The sequence below is a fragment of the Scyliorhinus torazame genome, chromosome 8 (genome assembly GCF_047496885.1).
Source record: "Scyliorhinus torazame isolate Kashiwa2021f chromosome 8, sScyTor2.1, whole genome shotgun sequence".
Lineage (NCBI taxonomy): Eukaryota > Metazoa > Chordata > Chondrichthyes > Carcharhiniformes > Scyliorhinidae > Scyliorhinus > Scyliorhinus torazame.
The window spans coordinates 109042465-109061948 of NC_092714.1; the positions used below are offsets into that span (position 1 = coordinate 109042465).

At 48.8% G+C, this 19484-nt stretch overlaps 1 protein-coding gene across 2 annotated transcripts in view; it reads right to left on the reverse strand.

Annotated features, from left to right (window-relative positions):
* Positions 1-19484, reverse strand: part of LOC140428032 (superoxide dismutase [Cu-Zn]-like) — a 168459-nt gene that overhangs the window by 56442 nt on the left and 92533 nt on the right. For both annotated transcript variants that reach the window (XM_072514005.1, XM_072514004.1), the window contains exon 5: positions 18416-18509. In XM_072514005.1, coding sequence (XP_072370106.1) covers positions 18416-18509 — 94 coding nt within the window. The remainder of the gene's footprint in view (positions 1-18415; positions 18510-19484) is intronic.

Below are 19484 nucleotides of genomic sequence, written 5' to 3' on the forward strand. Positions count from 1 at the left end.
CTGCCACCTTCCGACGCCATCTTGGTTTTTGCTTGCCTTCCTTGCCGCTGTTCTAAAGGATCCACTGCAATCCGGCCACTTTCTCCTCCTTTTTCCATCCGTATCCAGGGGGGATTCCCTTCTGGATTACCGCACAGTGTTTTTAGCCGTCAAAATTGCCGTTGGGGCTCCTATCAAGAGCCCAAAAGTCCGTTTCACCGGGAGCTGCCGAAACGTGCGACTCAGCTGGTCATCGCCGCACCCGGAAGTCGCCCAGAGGCTCCATAGTTAGCGCGAACAGCAGTGGCGAGTGCAGGCACACTTGCCTTGTTCCCCTGTGTAACCCAAAGCTTTGTGAGCCCATATCATTGGTCCGTACGCTCACCACCGGTTCCTACATATAACAGACGCACCCATGCCACAAAGTTTGGCTTAAACCTGAACCTTCCCAGGATTTAAACAGGTACCACCACTTCACCCGGTCAAATGCCTTCTCCACATCCATGGACACCACTACCTCCGGTAACTGTCGACGGAGTCATAATCATATTTAACAGCCTCCTTATATTACTGGAGAGCTGCCTGCTCTTCATGACCACCTCAGGGACACAACCTTCCATCCTGCCCGCCACCACTGTTACATCTGTATTTAACAGCGATATGGGCCTGTACGACCCGCATTCTAATGGGTCTTTCCCCTTCTGTGGTATCAATGTGATTGTTGCCTGCGTCACTGTCTCCGGCAGCTCCCCGTTCTCCAACGCCTCACTAAACGCCCCCAACAGATGCGGTGCCAATTCCGTCACAAACTCCTTATAAAATTCCGCCGGGTAGCCATCTGGCACCAGGGCCTATCCCGGCTTCATACCGCTTATACTATCCAATTCCTCCCTCAACCCCAAAGGCTCCTCTAGCTCCTGCCTCTCCTCTTCCTCCAGCTGCGGAAACTACAGCTCATCCAAAAAACGCCCTTGTCCCCTTCTTCATCCCTCAGGTCCGCCCTGTATAGTTCCTTATAATATTCCCTAAACATCTCATTTATCCTCCCTGGCTCCGTCACCACCTCCCCTGTCTCTGTCCGCATCCTCAACATTTCCCTGGATGGGGCAGCACTATGGCACAGTGGTTAGCACTGCTGCCTCACAGCACCGAGGTCCCAGGTTTGATCCCAGCTCTGGGTCATTCTCCGTGAGGAATCTGCACATTCTCCCCGTGTTTGCGTAGGTTTCACCCCCACAACCCAAAGATGTGCAGGGTAGGTGGATTGGGCACATTAAATTGCCCCATAATTGGAAAAAATGAATTGGGCACTCTAAATTTATATTAAAAAAACATTTCCCTGGGCATGGCCTGCCTCCGTAGTTGGTGTGCCAGCATTCGACTTGTCTTCTTCCCCGTACTCATACTGCATCCCCCTTGACCTACGTAACTGCCCCACCGCCCTCCCCATTGTCAACCTATCAAATTGCCCCTGCAACTTTTTATTTTGCGCCAATCCCTCCGTGGTGGGAGTCCTCGAATACTCCCCGTCTATTTTGACTATCTTGTTCATTAAATGCCCATACTCCTCCCTCATTTTCCTATCCTTAGGTGCCTTGAAAGAGGTAATCATCCCTCCGACCACCGCCTTCAGTGCCTCCCAAAATGTGGCCAACGGCACCTCCCCGTCCTGGTTCAACTCTTCATAGTCTTGAATCACCAATCACACCTTATCAAAGAGCCCTCTGTCTGCCAACAACCTCGAATCATGCCTCCATCCCGGCCTCTGCTCCCACACCGATCTAAGCCAAATCTCGAGTCAATGCGGTGCATGGTCCAAAATTACTATCCCCGCGTACTCTGCCCCCTCCACCCCTACCAACACCTCACGGCTCACCACACAGAAATTGATTCTGGAGTACACCCCAAGAATGTGGGAGAAAAAGGAGTACTCCCTTCCCCCTGGGTTCTTAAAGCGCCACAGGTCCACCATACCCATCTTTTCCATGAACCCTTCTCGTTCCTTTGCCATCCGCATCCTTCCCATTGACCTAGGGCTCGACCATCCACCCTCGGCTCTAGAACACAATTAAAGTTTCCTCTCATGATCAACTGGTGCGTGGCCAAATCCGGTATTGCTGCCAGCATCCCCCTCATAAAACCTACTGTTATATTACGTGATTGTAATACGTCATTACTCTTTTGCTTACTTCCAGAATGGTCTGGTGGTTGTAGTTCAATGAAACTATCAGTCTTCAAATTAAGCAAATAACATTTAATGCAAAACAAATATAAATATCAATGAGTTTGTTCACTCTTCTACAACTATAACTGATGATTAAGTAAATAAGAAGAATTATAAATAATGTTTAACTACACGTGCCAACTAATCTATATCTCTCTAACACTCTGCTATCTAGTCACTCCTGATATGAAGAGGCGGGAATATCCTCGGAGTTCAGTTTATATACATGGATTTGATGCTGCCATTTAGTGGGTGTCTAGCATTATGATACAGTTGTTCACCCTTTACCTACCAGCAGATATACAGACACTACACCTACATCGCCCAATTCGGTGCATATACATTCACCAACACTACCGGCGTCCCCTCCAATACCCCACTCACCATCACATATCTCCCACCCGGGTCCCTCACTTACAAACCCTATCTTCATGCTTATCAGAATGGCTACTCCTCGCGACTTCAAGTCAAACCCCGAGTGAAATACCTGACCCATCCATCACTTTCTCAACCTGACCTGATCTTTCACGCGGAGGTACGTCTCTTGCAGAAAGACCAGCACTGCCTTCAAATTCTGAGCTACGTGAAAACCCGAGATCTTTTCACCGGTCCATTGAGCCCTCGCACGTTCCATATTATAAGCCTTACCGGGGGCTTACGCCTCCATTCCCCTCTACCATCCGTCATCCTCTCCTTCCGGCTCCGCCCCTTCTAATTTCGCTCTGTACCAGGTGCATCCACAATGGCCCCCTTCTCCACTCCTGACCATGCTTCTTCTCCAACCCTGCTACAATCGCACCTCCCTCCCTGCGCCCCCCCTCCTTTTCGCACCCCCCTTCTCGCGCCCCCCCTCGGCCATCCCTTGCGGCCATCTTGCCCACCTCACTTCCATTCACCAGCATTACCTACCAGCATGGCAACTATTTCCCAAAGGCTCCTCTTACTGACCCCCGCACCTCACCCCCACCCTCACCTCTTTGTTCTGTGTAGAAGGCTCCCCATGTACCTCATCCTCCCCCACCCAAACAAAGACACATCTCAAGCCACAGCAAACATGAAAAACATCACCACAAACAGCATGGTAGGGGGGGGGGGGGGGGGGGGTAAGAGAACGGCTGTCCCCTTACAAACCTTTCAGCCTGCTACACATTGTCGACCCAAAAAGAAAGGTAAAAGAACCTTCCACCTGGGAAGAAAAGACCCTCCCTCCGCACCCTCCAACCCCATTCTTTCATAACCCCTATGTGCTGGCGCCTCTGTCTCCCAATAAAGTTCAGTTTTCCCCCAATTTGTGCTCCTTAATAAAGTCATTGGCCACTTCTGGGGTCTCAAAGTAATATTCCCAGTCTTCATAAGTCATCCATAGTTTTGCCGGGTAAAGCACCCCAAACCTGATCTGCTGTTAATACAGCACCACCTCTGCCCTATTGGATCCAGCACGCCGTTTTGTCAATTTAGCTCCAATGTCCTGATATATTCGGACCGTGTTCCCCTCCCATTCGCACTTCCATTTTTCCCTGGCCCACTGCAGGATCTTCTCTTTTTCTACAAACTTGTGGAGTCTTATGATCACCGGCCAGCTGGTGGCTCCACAGCTCTTGTTTTCTGCCTCAGAAACCCGTGCTCCCTTTCCACCTCTCGGGCCTTGTCCAGCCCTACCAGCACCCTTGAGACATACCTTGTGGCACTTGTGCCTTCCATTCCTTCACGTAAGCCAATGATACGCAGATTCTGGCTTCTCAACATGTTTGTTTCCTCTTCCATCTTTGCCCTCAACATCTTGCAACGGTCTCTTAAGAGCCCCAATGCCACAACCTGATCCCTGTGGTCTGACATCACCCTCTCCATCTTTCAGATCTGCGACCTTTGTGCCTCCAAACACTTTCCAACCCGTTCCATCGAGCCCTTCAGGGGTGCCACAGCTCCTCTGATGACCTTAGATCTGGTCTTCTGCACCTCTTTCCTTTGTTCACGGAACTCTTCCCTGATGCAAGCCATCAACTGTTCCACCTGGGGCATTCCAACCTGCACTGACCCTTCCCACTCAGCCATCTTTTCAATAGCTGCTGTGCTGCAGGTCTCTTCCAACTCCTTGGCCAGGTCTTCCACCTTCTTCCGCCGGGTTTGGTAACCAGCAGACATGCCATTCTTCTGACCTTCAGCTACACTTTTCCGTCAAAGTTACTCCCGTTTTCAAGTGATAAGAGCTCTTTTCTATGCCTTCAAGCAAGAACTGTCCTGTGTGTGACCACTCACACCATGGTCGCCACCGGAAATCCCCACCAGGTGAACAACAGCTTTGCATCAGCATTTGAGGCTACGATGGGAGAATCTCATAGGAATTGTGTACTCAATAATTCTTCTTAGAAGAAAAGCACTGTAAACTGATCATTTATATGAGAAAATAATGGAACACGATTATTATATTTGCCATTAGTCATATTTTGGTCTGGAGTGTGGATTCTGAGCTGCAGTCAGTATAAATAATATAGAAGTTATTGAAAAAGGTTTGAATATTACTAAACACAGGATGAAGGGAAGGGTCAAAGATTTAACCAGATTGGCTCTGTGAATGTTGTCATGTCAAAGGTATGAGCAGCTCAGTGACTAACATATTGATCCTCACAGTTCTTGCTGGAAGACATTAAGTCAGCCGTCCTCTCTGCTATTTCATCGACTTCCCTTTGGTCTTCCTCATCAGATGAGGATTGTGCTGCTTGGTCTTTTCCATCTTCCTTAGTAATCCAATGTTTTGCTGTCTCGGGATAAATGCACTGGGGCAGCTCCAGGGGATCATTGCACGAACCCGGATACAGTATTCTGAAATCAGCCATAGCTGCACATTGATGATGTAGAATTCTTTTCCATTTATATATGTTGCTGGCTAGCGTTCCTGTGCTCTGATGGCAATTTGTGTGAAGTCAATTATGTCCTGCAAGCTCAGAAAATGAGCCACTGCAATAAATCCCCAGTCTTTCTGCTAGTGACTGCAGAGGTCAATGAGCAACATGTTACACTGCCCTGGTGAACAGGCCATCAGTTACCTTCTTGATGCAAATGTCTCCTGTTACAAAATAAAATGAGAAGTGACAAAACAAGCCGGAGCTGTGGTAACCTCTGGACTAGGACAGAAGTCTGCAACAAGACTTCCGGTGGCGATCCCGGACGGAGCGGCCGCTGCAAAGACGCTCACGCACAGCCACGAAGTCACGGCTTTTTTTGGGGGGTTTTCCCGGGGAATTTTCAAAAAAAATAAAATAAAATTCTTCAAGCCCCGCGAATTCGGCCCTGCCCAGGCGCCAAAGCTCCGATCCACGGAGCTGGAGAGGGAGAGAAAAAAAAAGGAGAGACTGGTCCTGGTGAGCTGCACGTGGAGGAGGAGTGGGGATCGCTCAGAAACGGAGCACAGAGAGGATCACAAGAACAAAATAAGAATTTTTTAATTCAACCTTCCTTGTTCCTCTCCTGCAAATTGTTTTAAAAAAAGAAAAAAAAAAAACTTTCAAAAAAAAAATCCCTTTTTATTAAAAAAAATCGTTTTTCAAAGGATTTTTTAAAAAAAAAACCCTTGGGGTTTTTTTTTCTTTGGGGGGAACAAATAAAAAAAAAGAATTTCTTTTTCGCACCAAAACCCAGGAAAAAAAGAGAAAGACACAGACAGAAATATGCCTCCAAATAATAAATTGGGGGGACGGCGAGATGTAAGAAGGAACAGCAGCGACGGCGAAGGAAAAAAGCAGGAGCTACGGCTGCGCAGGCAGACGACCCCACGGGGCGAGGCGGAGGTTCAGGCGAATCAGGAAGCGGAAAAGCTGGCGAGCCGAGCAGCGGAGCAGGAACAGGATGCGGCGACCATCCCCCCACCCCCCGCACGGGGAGGAATGGAGAAGAGTGCTGAAAACGGAAATAAACGCCATAAAGGAGGAGATAAAAACGGAGATAAACACCATGAGGGAGGCACTCAGGACGGAGCTCCACACAATGATGAAGGAGATGCTGGTGGAGGCAACAGAAAAAATGCAGCGAACCATCAACGGCCTGGAAAGGAAGGTGGAGGTGCAGGAGAAAATTATTCAGGAGTTGGAGAGGGCTGCCTCGGACCAGAGCGACAGGATGGTAACTCAGGAAACCGAGGTGAAAAGGCTGGTAACAACCCAGGGGAGCCTAAGAGGGAAAGTGGAGGACCAGGAAAATAGGTCCAGACGGCAGAATGTTAAAATAGTGGGTCTGCCAGAGGGGATGGAGGGCAGAGATCCAACAGGCTACGTCACCCAAATGCTGGGCAAGCTAGTGGGAAGGGAGAAGTTTCCAAACCCCCCAGAAATCGACAGAGCGCACAGGTCGCTCCGACCCAGGCCCAAAGCCGGGGTGCAGCCCAGAGCGATTATCGTGAAGCTGCACAGGTTCCAAGACAGGGAAAAAATCCTAAAGTGGGCCCGGCAGACGAAAGCGAGCACGTGGGAAGGGAAGACCATAAGGGTGTACCAGAACATTGGGGCGGACCTGGCCAAAAGAAGGGCTGAATTCAACAGGGCAAAATCAGCACTCTACAAAAGTAATGTGAAATTTGGGATGTTATTCCCGGCCAAACTCTGGATAACATTTGAGGGGAAGGAGCTGTTTTTTAACACCCCAGCGGCAGCGGAGGAGTTCGTTAGAGCGAACAAACTGGAGGAGGGACAGCCACAACGGCAATCATGAAAGCGACGGGGATGGAAAAGAAAGGAAGAATAGGAACAAAGAGCAGCGGGCAGACCGCAAACAGAGACAATACGATCACGAACCATACACACGTGTTTGGTGCACTGTGCTGGCTCGTTCCACCTCTCAATGCAATGGGGGGGGGGGGGGGGGAGCGAGGTGAAAAAGGCGGACAGGAGGGCGAAACAAGGGCTAGCAAAAGGAAAGTAAAACAGGACCAGAGCAGGGCAAGTGCTGGGAGGGGGGCCACCGTGCTAGCGGGGAGGGCCAACACGGGAGGGCAGGAAGAAAGGAGGGCCGCGGCGCGCTTCTCAGGGGAGAGGGAGCGTCTGGCACAAAGAGAAGGGGGGGGCAGGGCAGAAGGGGGGGGAAGAACACAGGGGGGAGGGGGGGACAGAGGAGTCGGGGGGAGAGCGCAGAACAAAAGAGAAGCAAAGGGAAGGGTGAGGTAGGTAAGTAGCACGAACACAGGCCTCGGCAGGCATGGAGCAGGACGAGGAACCAAGATGGTGCCACAAACAGCCACTCGGGAGGGCTTCAGGACGAAGAGAGACCCTGGAGTGCAGGGGCGCAGCCACGTGGTGTATACACAGCTGGCGGCCATGGTGGGTGCCCCCTGGGCAAAAGGAAATCCCGGAGCCCTGGGCCCGACCTCATGGTGAGAGCGGTGACCGCAGCCATTTTGTACGGCCCCCTAACGAAGGGAAACCCCGGAGGGCAGGGGCACATCCACCAGGTAAGTATGGGTAACCCCGCAGGACCGGGGGGGGGGGTCAAAAAAACCCAACCAGGATTGTTACCTGGAACGTAAGGGGACTAAACGGCCCGGTCAAAAGATCCAGAGTCTTCACCCACCTAAGAAGCCTGAAAGCAGACATTACCTACAAGAGACGCACCTGAGGGAGAAGGACCGACGGCTGGTAAGGAAGGGCTGGGTGGGACAGACATACCACTCATGCTACGGGACGAGGGCTAGGGGAGTAGCAATATTAATTAGTAAGAGGACGAGGTTTACAGAAACCAAGACAGTTACGGACCCAGGGGGACGGTACGTCATGGTCAGCGGTGTCCTGGAAGGGGCACCGCTCGTACTGGTAAATGTGTACGTTCCCAACTGGGACGACACAGAATTCATAAAGAAGACCAGGGCAGAAATCCCCGACCTTGACACACACCGACTGATCATGGGGGGGCGACTTCAACTGTGTACAGGACCCAATGACCGACCAATCAAACCCCAGAGCAAGGAAAAAGACTGGCATGGCTAGGGAACTAGGAGCATTTATGGAGCAGATGGGGGCGGTGGACCCATGGAGGTTCCTGCACCCGGGAGAGAAGGAATTTTCATACTTCTCACAAGTACACAAGGTATACATCCGTATCGACTTCTTTGCAGTGGGGAAATCGGTGCTTCCAGGGATCACGGGAACAAAATACTCCGCGATCGTTATCTCTGACCACGCTCCACACTATATGGATGTGAGGTTGGAGACAGGCCGTGCCCAGCGCCCCCCATGGAGGCTGGACACGGACCTCCTGGCCGACAAGGCCTTCTGTCAGAAAACATCGCGGGCCATAGGTGACTACGTGAGTAACAACCAAAACGGGGAGGTCTCACTCCACGTTCTGGGAGGCACTGAAGGCCATGATTAGAGGAGAGATCATAGCCTACAAGGCAAGCAGAGATAGGGAAGAGAGGGTGGCCAGGCAACAACTGGTGGACTCCATCCTGGAAGTCGACAGAAAATACTCCGAGGCCCCAACCGTAGGGGTGCTGGTGGAGAGGAAAAAGCTGCAAATGGATTTTAACCTGTTATCCACTAGGAAAACAGTGTACCAACTCCGTCAGACACGGGGGAACTTCTACGAATACGGAGACAAGGCTGGCCGCTGAGAAAGCAGGCAGCCACAAGGGAAATATCGCAGGTAAAGGATAGCAGAGGCAGACTGGTAACAGAACCAAAGGAGGTCAATCGGGCATTTGAGACCTTCTACCGGGGATTGTACACATCCGAGACCCCAACGGGGATGCGGGGATGAAACTGTTCCTAGACGGACTGGAACTACCACTGTTCCTAGACGGACTGGAACTACCAGTTGTGGGGGAAGACAGACAGGTGGAGCTGGAAGCACCAATAGACCTGGGAGAAATCATGGAGAGCATCAGCTCCATGCAGGCGGGGAAGGCACCGGGACCAGATGGGTTCCCGGCGGACTTCTACAAAACATTTGCACCAGTCCTGGCCCCACACCTATGGGACATGTTCGCAGACTCACTGGCAAGGGGCACCCTGCCCCCAACGCTAGCGCAGGCCACAATTTCACTGATATCCAATAAAGATAAAGACCTGACGGAATGCGGATCATACAGACCCATTTCACTGCTGAACGTGGATGCTAAAATACTCGCAAAAGGTCCTGGCCAAAAGGCTGGAGGGCTGTGTACCAGAGGTGGTCGCAGAGGGCCAAACCGGCTTTGTCAAGGGTAGGCAGCTCATAGCGAACATCAGGCGGCTGCTGAACGTAATAATGACCCCCTCTGGGGAGAGAACACCAGAGGTGATCGTCTCCCTGGATGCAGAAAAGGCCTTCGACAGAGTTGAATGGAAATACCACCTCGAGGTACTGGAACGGTTTGGGCTAGGAGCGGGGTTCACCGCCTGGGTGAGGTTCTTGTACAACGCTCCCAAAGCGAGCGTCCGAACTAACACCACCAGCTCTAAATACTTCCAGCTGCAGAGAGGAACAAGACAGGGCTGCCCCCTGTCCCCACTCTTGTTCGCGTTAGCCATCGAACCCCTGGCGATAGCCCTGTGGGACGCGAAAGGGAATCCGGAGAGGAGACAGAGAGCACAGAGTCTCACTCAATGCAGATGACCTGCTCCTCTATGTCTCGAAGCCACAGGAGGGACTGAAGGCAATACTGCAAATGCTGAAAGAGTTTGGAACATTCTCGGCTACAAACTTAACCTGGGCAAAAGCGAGGCATTCCCAGTGAACCCAAACGGGGTAAGGAGCGAGCTGGAGGGGCTCCCGTTCAAAACAGCCCAAACAGATTCCGCTACCTGGGGATCCAGATAGCCAGAGACTGGACACAGATCCACAAGTGGAACCTGACCAGCCTGGTGGAGGAAGTAAGAAGAGACCTTCAAAGGTGGGGCTCACTCCCACTCTCCCTGGCGGGGAGAGTGCAGACGATCAAGATGAAAGTACTGCCAAGGTTCCTCTTCCAGTTTAGATCCATTCCGATCTTCATCCCCAAGGCCTTTTTCTAAAACGTAGACAGTCTAATCATGGCGTTTGTGTGGGGGGGGGGGGGGGGGGGGGGGGAGACAATAAGCGATTTTCATTTTCATTTCAACCCGAGAATCCCAAAACAGACACTGCAAAGAAGGAAAATCAAAGGGGGCTTGGCCTTACCAAACCTACAATACTACCACTGGGCAGCAACGGCAGAAAGAGTGAGGGGATGGGTACAAGAACCTGACACAGATTGGGTACAAATGGAGGAGGCATCCTGTAAAGGAACGACCCTCCGGGCCCTGGCTACAGCAGCACTCAACAAGATACACAACAAGCCCAGTGGGAGCAGCCACGCTGAGAACATGACCCAGCTCAGACAACATTTCAGGATAACTAAAATGTCCCCCATGGCCCCCATCTGCGGCAATCACAGATTCCCCCCAGCCATGTTAGATACCACCTTCAAAAGATGGAGGCGGGACGGGGGCACATTGACGGTCGGGGACTTCTACGTAGGGCACAGACTGGCTACACTAGACGAACTGACGAGGAAGTGGAGGCTAGCAAAAGGACAGGAAATGAGACACCTCCAAATAAAACACTTCCTCCGCAAAGAGACAGTGGGGTACCCTGGGTCCCCAGAAAGCACACTACTAGAGGACCTGATAGGCACAAACAACGAGAAGGGGGGGCTATGTTCGAAAATATACAGACAGCTACTGGACAGAGCCCGGACTCCACTGGACGAGATCAGACAAAAATGGGAGGACGAACTGGGGACAGAGGTAGGATGGGGACTCTGGACCGAAGCACTGAGCAGAGTGAACTCCACCTCCTCCTGCGCAAGGTTAAGCCTAATGCAGCTCAAAGTGGTGCACAGAGCGCACCTGACCAGAACCCAAATGAGCAGGTTCTTCCCGGAGGTGGAGGACAAATGTGAGCGGTGCCAGAGGGGCCTGGCCAACCACAACCACATGTTTTGGGCTTGCCCCAAGCTTGCTGGGTTCTGGACAGTCTTCTCCGAGGCAATGTTCAAGGTTGTGAGGGTGAAGCCATGCGCAATAGTGGCAATCTTCGGGGCATCGGAGCAGCCAGAGTTACACATGGGGAAGGGGGCCAACGCCCTTGCTTTCGCTCCCCTAATCGCATGCCGGAGAATCCTGCTCGGCTGGCGATCGGCAGCACCACCCACAGCTGCACTGTGGCTCGCTGACCTTTCGGTGGAATTTCTCCACCTGGAGAAGGTTAAGTACGCCACCCGAGGGTCAGAGGAAGGCTTCCTGGATACTTGGGGGCAGTTTGTCGGTCTGTTCCAAAACCTGTTCAAGGCCAGCAATGAGGAGTGACCTAATAAGAATTTTTTTTAAAAATTAAAACACCAAGATAGATGAGTTACCAAAAGACTGCGGAACCCGGGGGTGGGGGAGGCGGAAGGAAGGCAGGGAAACCACAAGAGATGATTCCATTCTGTCCGGAAAAGAAAAGAAAAGCACAGCCGAAGCCCGGGGGAGAGGAAGAACCATAGACCGATCCAGAGGGCAATGAAAGGCACGTAGGGTTAGTTAAACGAAGGACAAACTAAACCTCTGTATAATAAAAGAAATTAGCGCAGGCGAGAAAAATGTGATGTGTATATAAATACACAAGTTTACAAATATGAGAAATGCCAATAAAAATATATTTTTTTTAAAAGTCTGCAACAAGCTACCTGTGGTGATATGCCTGTGCACAGTTTTGTATATAGTTCTCTATCAAGGTATACAGTTAGCGATGCAACCTCCAACCAGCTGATGGTGATAGAGACCTACCATGTAACTTGAGAAACCCGGCAGTTGGTAGTAAGTCATACTAGAGGACAGTCGCATAAAAAGTGGCTCCAGGAAAATTCACTGAATTCAGCCACTAGTCATCCTCTGTATTATAGTTTGTTAGTTATCTTTCCACGTGTTTGTTAATAAATAATTTTACTAGTTAAAGAACTAGATGTTCTGTGTACATCATTACCACAACCATAACACAGAACATAACATGGTACCAGGTGTATTGAACAATTAATAACAACAACGGAGAAGATGGGTCAAAACAGGCTGAAGAAAGAAAAATAAAATTCTTCCGCCTACCTGGTAAACTACGGCAACTGGAACTCAATGCACAGGAAGACTGTGAAATTAGAGATGGATGGTTTGAAGGCACCCCACCAGCTTCAAGTCTTCAGTAATGTAGACAGAAATTGGCATGTTTTCAAGCAGCAATTCAGACTCAATGTTGCAGCCCTTGGCCTGCAGGCACACCCTGACGAGAGGCGTATTGCATTGCTGTTTATGGTAGCAGGTCCTCAAGGAATAGAAATTTACAATAACTTCACGTTCGACAGCGAAGAGGACAGCAAGAGCTTCAATTAAGTCATTAAGTACTTTGATCTGCATTGCTTTCCGAAGAAAAATGAAACGTTTGAACTTTATATATTTTGTACGCGTACCCAAAAAGCAGGTAAATCTTTTGATAGCTTTTTAACCGACTTGCGGTTGAAGGCACAGTCATGCAATTTTAGTACTTTAAAGTCATCGATGATCCCGCGATCAGATAGTGTTTGGGATATCGAATGATAAGGTGAGTGAGAGGTTATTGACGGAACAAGAGCTGAAATTACAAAACGCTATCAAGATTTGCCATGCAAGTGAGCTAGCTGCAGAGCAGATTAGTACGCTCAACCTGAAACATTTTGGTGGCCATCTGGAAGAAGACACCAGCACCATCAGCACTGTGATGCAGTTGAATAAAAAACATGGTCTCAGTGCAGGTGGCCATTTTAAATGGCTGACCAGGTCTGCCATTTTGTGCCAGCGATGTGGCAATCGACATGGGCCACGGCTATGTCCAGCATTTGGGAAGGTGTGTTCCAAGTCTGGCTGTACAAATCACTTTGCGAAGCAATGCATTTTGTGTCCAACAGTGGACCAAACAGGATCAGTCAATGGAATTGATGAGATGTCCATTAAAGACCTGTTTTTCGTTGATCTGATTTCACCAAGGACACAATGAGTCCAAATATGAAAAGTGAAGAAGTCTTACTGACTTACTGGCCAGTTGTGGCAATTGTGCTGGTGATACTGATACCATCAAAGACAGATGGACAATTCCACTGATACTGAATGCCGCATTGAACAAATGCAAGCTTGACACGGGATCGGGGGCCAACCTCCTCAGTTTGTCTGATTTGAACGGACTGGGAGTTAAACTGAAAGGTGACAATTAAACGAGACTGCTGAACGGCCACAACGGGAATGAAATTGCGATGCTGGGAGCATGTGAACTCGAAGCATGGGTACACAACAGACGTCACATCATACCATTTTCCATTGTGGACATGGAACACGAGTCCATCATAGGAACGGATGTGTGTGAGGCCCTGAACCTAGTTGAGCGGTGTAGCCATCTGAAATGGCCACTTCCAGAATACAAAATGGACGCTCACAAAGAATGTAGGGAAATGTGGACAATGCTAGACAACAAGCAGGCACAGTGCCTGAATGTATATTTGGGAAGCAGTTACCAGACGGAATCGAAACTCTCGGCCGATTAGCATATTGATGGCCCATCTCCGAGGAACAAAGGACTAACACTCAGGTAGTTGATACTGTTACAGACATCCCGGCGCCAGAAAGACACAAACAAAGCAAGGCCGACGGTCCCCTAAGACATGCCCAGCCATCAGGGCACCCACCCCTTTATTGGTTAAGATCGATAACGATGATCGAGAAGTTGCCCAATTAATTGGGACCAAGTTTAAGGCCCGGCTAAAAGCGCGCGAAGCCCCTCCAAGTATAAGAAGGAACCCCCACGAGAGATTCACTCTCTTGGACTTAGCTCTCAGGCAGAGAGACCCATTCACCAACATCACCAGAAGCAAGTAAGTTCAAGGTCAACGCTCGCTACCAGACGGACGACCTTAGCTGTTCTCCTGTATCTCTTCGAACCCAACAGTCTCAGATCCGAACAACGGCCATTGTTCCTCTAAGTGGGCACCCAAAGTTAAGTATAGGCGTTAGTGTTAGAGATAGTTTAGTTTGTAGTACTGTTGTGCATGAGTAGATCTTACTGTGTGTGTAAATAAATAGTATTGACTTTGAACTAACTAACTGGTGTATTGGCTCTTTGATCGGTATTCGGGTTGAACCTTGTGGCGGTATCGAGAGATACCTGGCGACTCTGAAAGTAGAAACATAATTAGGATTAAGAAAGGCGACCATATTGACCGCCATATTTATAACCAGATAAACAGAGCAACAGCGGCTGTACATTCCAGACAGCATTGCGACAGAGGATCACGAGATAGAATGGCGCATTTATCCAATGAGATACAAGCAAAAGTTAAAGTGGAGGCAGAAAAACCAGATGAAGAGATGCAGGAGCCAAAGGGAATTCCAGAATTCTGGTTAACTGTCTTCAAAAATGTGAATTTGCTCAGTCACATGATACAGGAGTATGATCATCCTATCTTAAAGCATCTACAAGATGTAAACGTAAAACGTTCAGCATCTGGACTGCCAATGAGCTTCACTCTGGAGTTTATGTTTGAGCCAAATGAGTATTTCACAAATGAGGTAATCACAAAAGCATACCAGATAGAGTCGCAGCCTGACAAGTTAGACTTTTTACTTTGACGAACTAGAAATCACGGGGTGCACAGGGTGCCAGATTGACTGGAAGAAAGAAAACAACGTCATATTGAAAACCATTAAAACTAAGCAGAAGCATAACGGTCGGGGCACTGGTAAAAGTTACGCAAACTGATTCTTCAATATCTTCAGTTCTCCTGAAGTTCCAGAGCATGGAGGATTGGATGAAGGTTCTGCAGCAAGACTCGCTGCTGACTTTGAAATTGGTCACTTCTTGCGTGAACACATAATTTCATAAGCAATGTCATACTTTACAGGAGAAGCCATTGCAAATAATGATGTCTCCGATGATGATTACGACAGCCATGATTACGAGGAGGAAAGTGGAGACTCAGATGTTGAGCTAGATGAGGACGACTATGAAATGCTATTCAGTTGATTTGGTGGTAGTAACGAGGCAATCGCAAGGAGTACCCAATCTATGCAGGACAACGATAAGTGCAAAAGCTCTAAGATGGCATGTGCGGAGGCTGAAAATGAGGCAGATACATCAGATGAGAGCAACTAAACTGCAAACAGACTGGTAACTGAAGAAATAATCCCCATTTTGGAGAAACTGGCACCAGAGGCTTACGATGAATCATCCCATGCCCATAGAATGTTCCTGCAGTGGACTCCTCATTACATGCAAGAGCAGATAGATACATCTGCGTGCAGTTCTACAATGAAAGGAGCATGTATCACCATATCAGATGAGGATAAGCCACTAATGTGCTCTCCAACAAAAGACAAAGCATATATCATCATATCAAGTGAGGATGAGCCATCAATTGAGGCTAAAACAGAAGGTGAAGAAGCAACACCTAACGTTGAGGACATTGATCCAGTTAAGATAACGGAATGCAAAGGTTTGCAAATTGTTCCTGAAGTTGCAGACTTGACTGCAACTGCGCAACCATCCAAAAGTATGCCAACACTGGATGCTTCACCAGGTGATGGGCATGCAGTTCAGCATTCGAGCGCAAGCACCATGGATCAACCAAAACTCCTTGATCCAGCTGAGGCTCCGGAATCAGCTATAGTGGCAGAAGAGCCAGCGTCAGGTTGCCCAGCAGATGATCCAAAAATAGTTACTCTGGCAGAAGCAACTAGTCCCATAGTAGAGTCCAGCAGCAAGAAGGATGCCACTAGAGTCTAAAAGAAAAGGAGACGCCATCAGAGGATCATTCACATGAGATGGGGAACACACGGAGACGGAGTAGGAATCATCGAGTCAGAAAGTTGAAAAAAATGGGTGACACAAAAAAGACCAGCAAGAAAACTGGTCTTCAGGAAGCATCGTGTCAAAAGGTTAGAAAAGTTGGTGACGCAAAAAAGACCAGCCAGAAAACCGGTCTTACGAAAGTTGAAGCGACATTGCGTAGCCGATCAACGTTCAGAAGACCAACAGGACGATGTTGTTTTGAATGTGCAATAAGCTATGCACAAGGAACACGTTCAAAATTATCGGGCAGATCATGTTTTGTAAAACACGGTTACATTTGTATGTAAATGTTAATAGTTCCAGAGGAAGGGGGATTTGGTGATATGCCTATGCACAGTTTTGTATGTAGTTGTCTGTCAAGGTATACAGTTAGTGGTGCGTCCTCCAACCAGCTGGTGGGAAATGAGATCTACCATGTGACTGGAGACACCCGGCAGTTGGTAGTAAGTCGTACTAGAGGACAGTCACACAAGTAGCACAGGAGAATTCAATCACTAGTCATCGTCTGTATTAGTTTGTTAGTTATCTTTCCATGTGTTTGTAAATAAATCATTTTACTAGTGAAAAAAACTAGTTATGGGCGGCACGGTAGCACAGTGCTCACAGCACCAGGGTCCCAGGTTCGATTCCCGGCTTGGGTCACTGTCTATGCGGAGTCTGCACGTTCTCCCTTTGTCTGCGTGGATTTCCTCCGGGTGCTCCGGTCTCCTCCCACAATTCCCAAAAGACGTGTTGTTAGGTAATTTGGACATTCTAAATTCTCTCTCTGTGTACCCGAACAGGCGCCAGAATGAGGCGACTAGGGGCTTTTCACAGTAACTTCATTGCAGTGTTAATGTAAGCCTACTTGTGATAATAATGATTCTTATTATGATGTATAAATCATTACCACAGCCATAACACAGAACATAAACTGCCTTAAAAAGTATGGCTCCATAGACAGATCCAAAAGGATTAACCTTGGCCTGTAGACAATGTGCTGAGAATGGCCTTCTAAGAGCTACTCCCCTCACCTGGGGAATGAGAAGAAATGACAGTCATGGAATGCACAGCCTGAAAGGGTAGTTGAAGCAGATTCAACAGTAACATTCTAAAGGGGGATTAGATATATACCTAAGAATAAAAACTTGTAAGGCTACAAGAGCAGGAGAGTGGGACCATCCCATTCAAAGAAATGGCATTGGCACAATAGGTGACTGGCCCACGTGCTGTATAATCCGTAAGTCCATTATCCATTTTAATAATGATCATGAACTGCAATTATAAAATGTTTAATCGCTCAATGATAGCCTTTCTTCAACCAATGTCCCATAGTCATAGAACATAGAACATTACAGCGCAGTACAGGCCCTTCGGCATTCGATGTTGCGCCGACCTGTGAAACCACTCTAAAGCCCATCTACACTATTCCCTTATTGTCCATATGTCTATCCAATGACCATTTGAATGCCCTTAGTGTTGGCGAGTCCACTACTGTTGCAGGCAGGGCAGTCCACGCCCTTACTACTCTCTGAGTAAAGAACCTACCTCTGACATCTGTCTTATATCTATCTCCCCTCAATTTAAAGGTATGTCCCCCCCTCGTGCTAGACGTCACCATCCGAGGAAAAAGGCTCTCAGTGTCCACCCTATCCAATCCTCTGATCATCTTGTATGCCTCAATTAAGTCACCTCTCAGCCCAGCGTTGCAGCTTATCTATGTCCCTCTGTAACTTGTAACATCCTTCCGCACTGTCCACAACTCCACCGACTTTAGTGTCATCTACAAATTTATTCACCCATCCTTCTACGCCCTCCTCCAGGTAATTTATAAAAATGACATACAGCAGTGGCCCCAAAACAGATCCTTGTGGTACACCACTAGTAACTGGACTCCAGTCTGAACATTTCCCACCACCCTTTGTCTTCTTCCAGCTAGCCAATTTCTGATCCAAACTGCTAAATCACCCTGAATCCCATGCCTCCGTATTTTCTGCAGTAGCCTACCATGGGGAACCTTATCAAAGGCTGGGGAACCTTATCAAACGCAAAGATAATGGCTTAAATTTCCAAGACATTTGTCAACAGTGGCATTATGTGCAAATTGTGCCAGGCCCGAGAGGATACATAAGGGGGCACAAGGAATGGCATTTTGATTTTGTGTGATATCAGATCAGCTTCATCTGATGCATCTCTCCTGATTTCATTCTCTCGGTTGATCCAACATTCCTGTTTTACATCATGTTTCAAAGATTATACCCAAGGAGTTTTAAAAAACTGTTATTGCTACAGACGCAGAGCCAATGAACATTCTGAAAACAAAACTTAATCGACTTTGTACAAGTAAGACAAAGATATTAATAAAATATAACTATTTATAAAAAACATTTGGTATATTGCCCATACCATTAAAAAGATTTCCAAAGGTACACACATGGAGCCCATGTTTCCCACGAGTCAATCCAGTAAAAGTTCCTTTTATTAATACTTGTCCATTCGCCTACAAGGTAAGAGAGAAAAATGGTTACATATGGGGCGGGATTCTCCATTTCAAGTGTTGATGCCAACGTAGAATTCGTGGACTTTCACAACAGAAAAACTGGCCATCAGGCACCCAAAGGAGGAGGGGGTGATTGGGCCGGTGCCGGTGACTCCAGCAGGGGAGGTGCCGGAACACCGCAGCACCTCGAACCACCCCGCCCCTCCCCTCCTGTCCCAGGTGCATCTGGTGGGCAGCGGGCAGAACGGGGTGGCACCATGCCACCTGAGCAAAAGCCGGGCCTATCCAGGCCCGGTCGCCCCAGAAGACGCCCGCCAATGGGGACCCAGGTCGCAGGGCGGGGATCATAGCAGGCCGCCTCCACTCCTGCTGTACCATCTGGGTATCCATCTAGATGTAGCATTATGACCCGTAAGGCCAGGAAGTTAGACACTCGTTAAATTGGCATAGGTGGAGGGCAGCACAGTGGCGCAGTGGTTAGCACTGCAGCTTCACCATGCGGAGGTCCCAGGTTCGATCCCGGCCCTAGGTCACTGTCTGTGTGGAGTTTGCGCATTCTCCCCGTGTTTGCATGGGTTTCGCCTCTACAACCCAAAAGATGTGCAGTGTAGGTGGATTGGCAACGCTAAATTGCCCCTTAATTAAAAGAAAATTAATTGGGTACTCTAAAAAAAATTTTTTAAGTTGGCACAGGTGCAGGGCAGTTTAGTTATAGGGGTAAGGCACAAATCTGTATATATTCGTTCACATTAAACACCTGTTACCACGGTTACAACCTGCCTTGGTCCTCTGTCTGATGGGTGGTCTGGCTGAGGGGGTGTGGGAATGGGAGGACGTTGGCAAGAGTAAATGGGCACACCCAGTGGGTCTCCTGGGCTCCACCCCCCCGGATTGTCCCCACCAGGGATTCCATGGGATGACCAGCTCATATGCAGAGATCATCCAGGTGGACGGTGGAAAGTGCTGCATGTATGA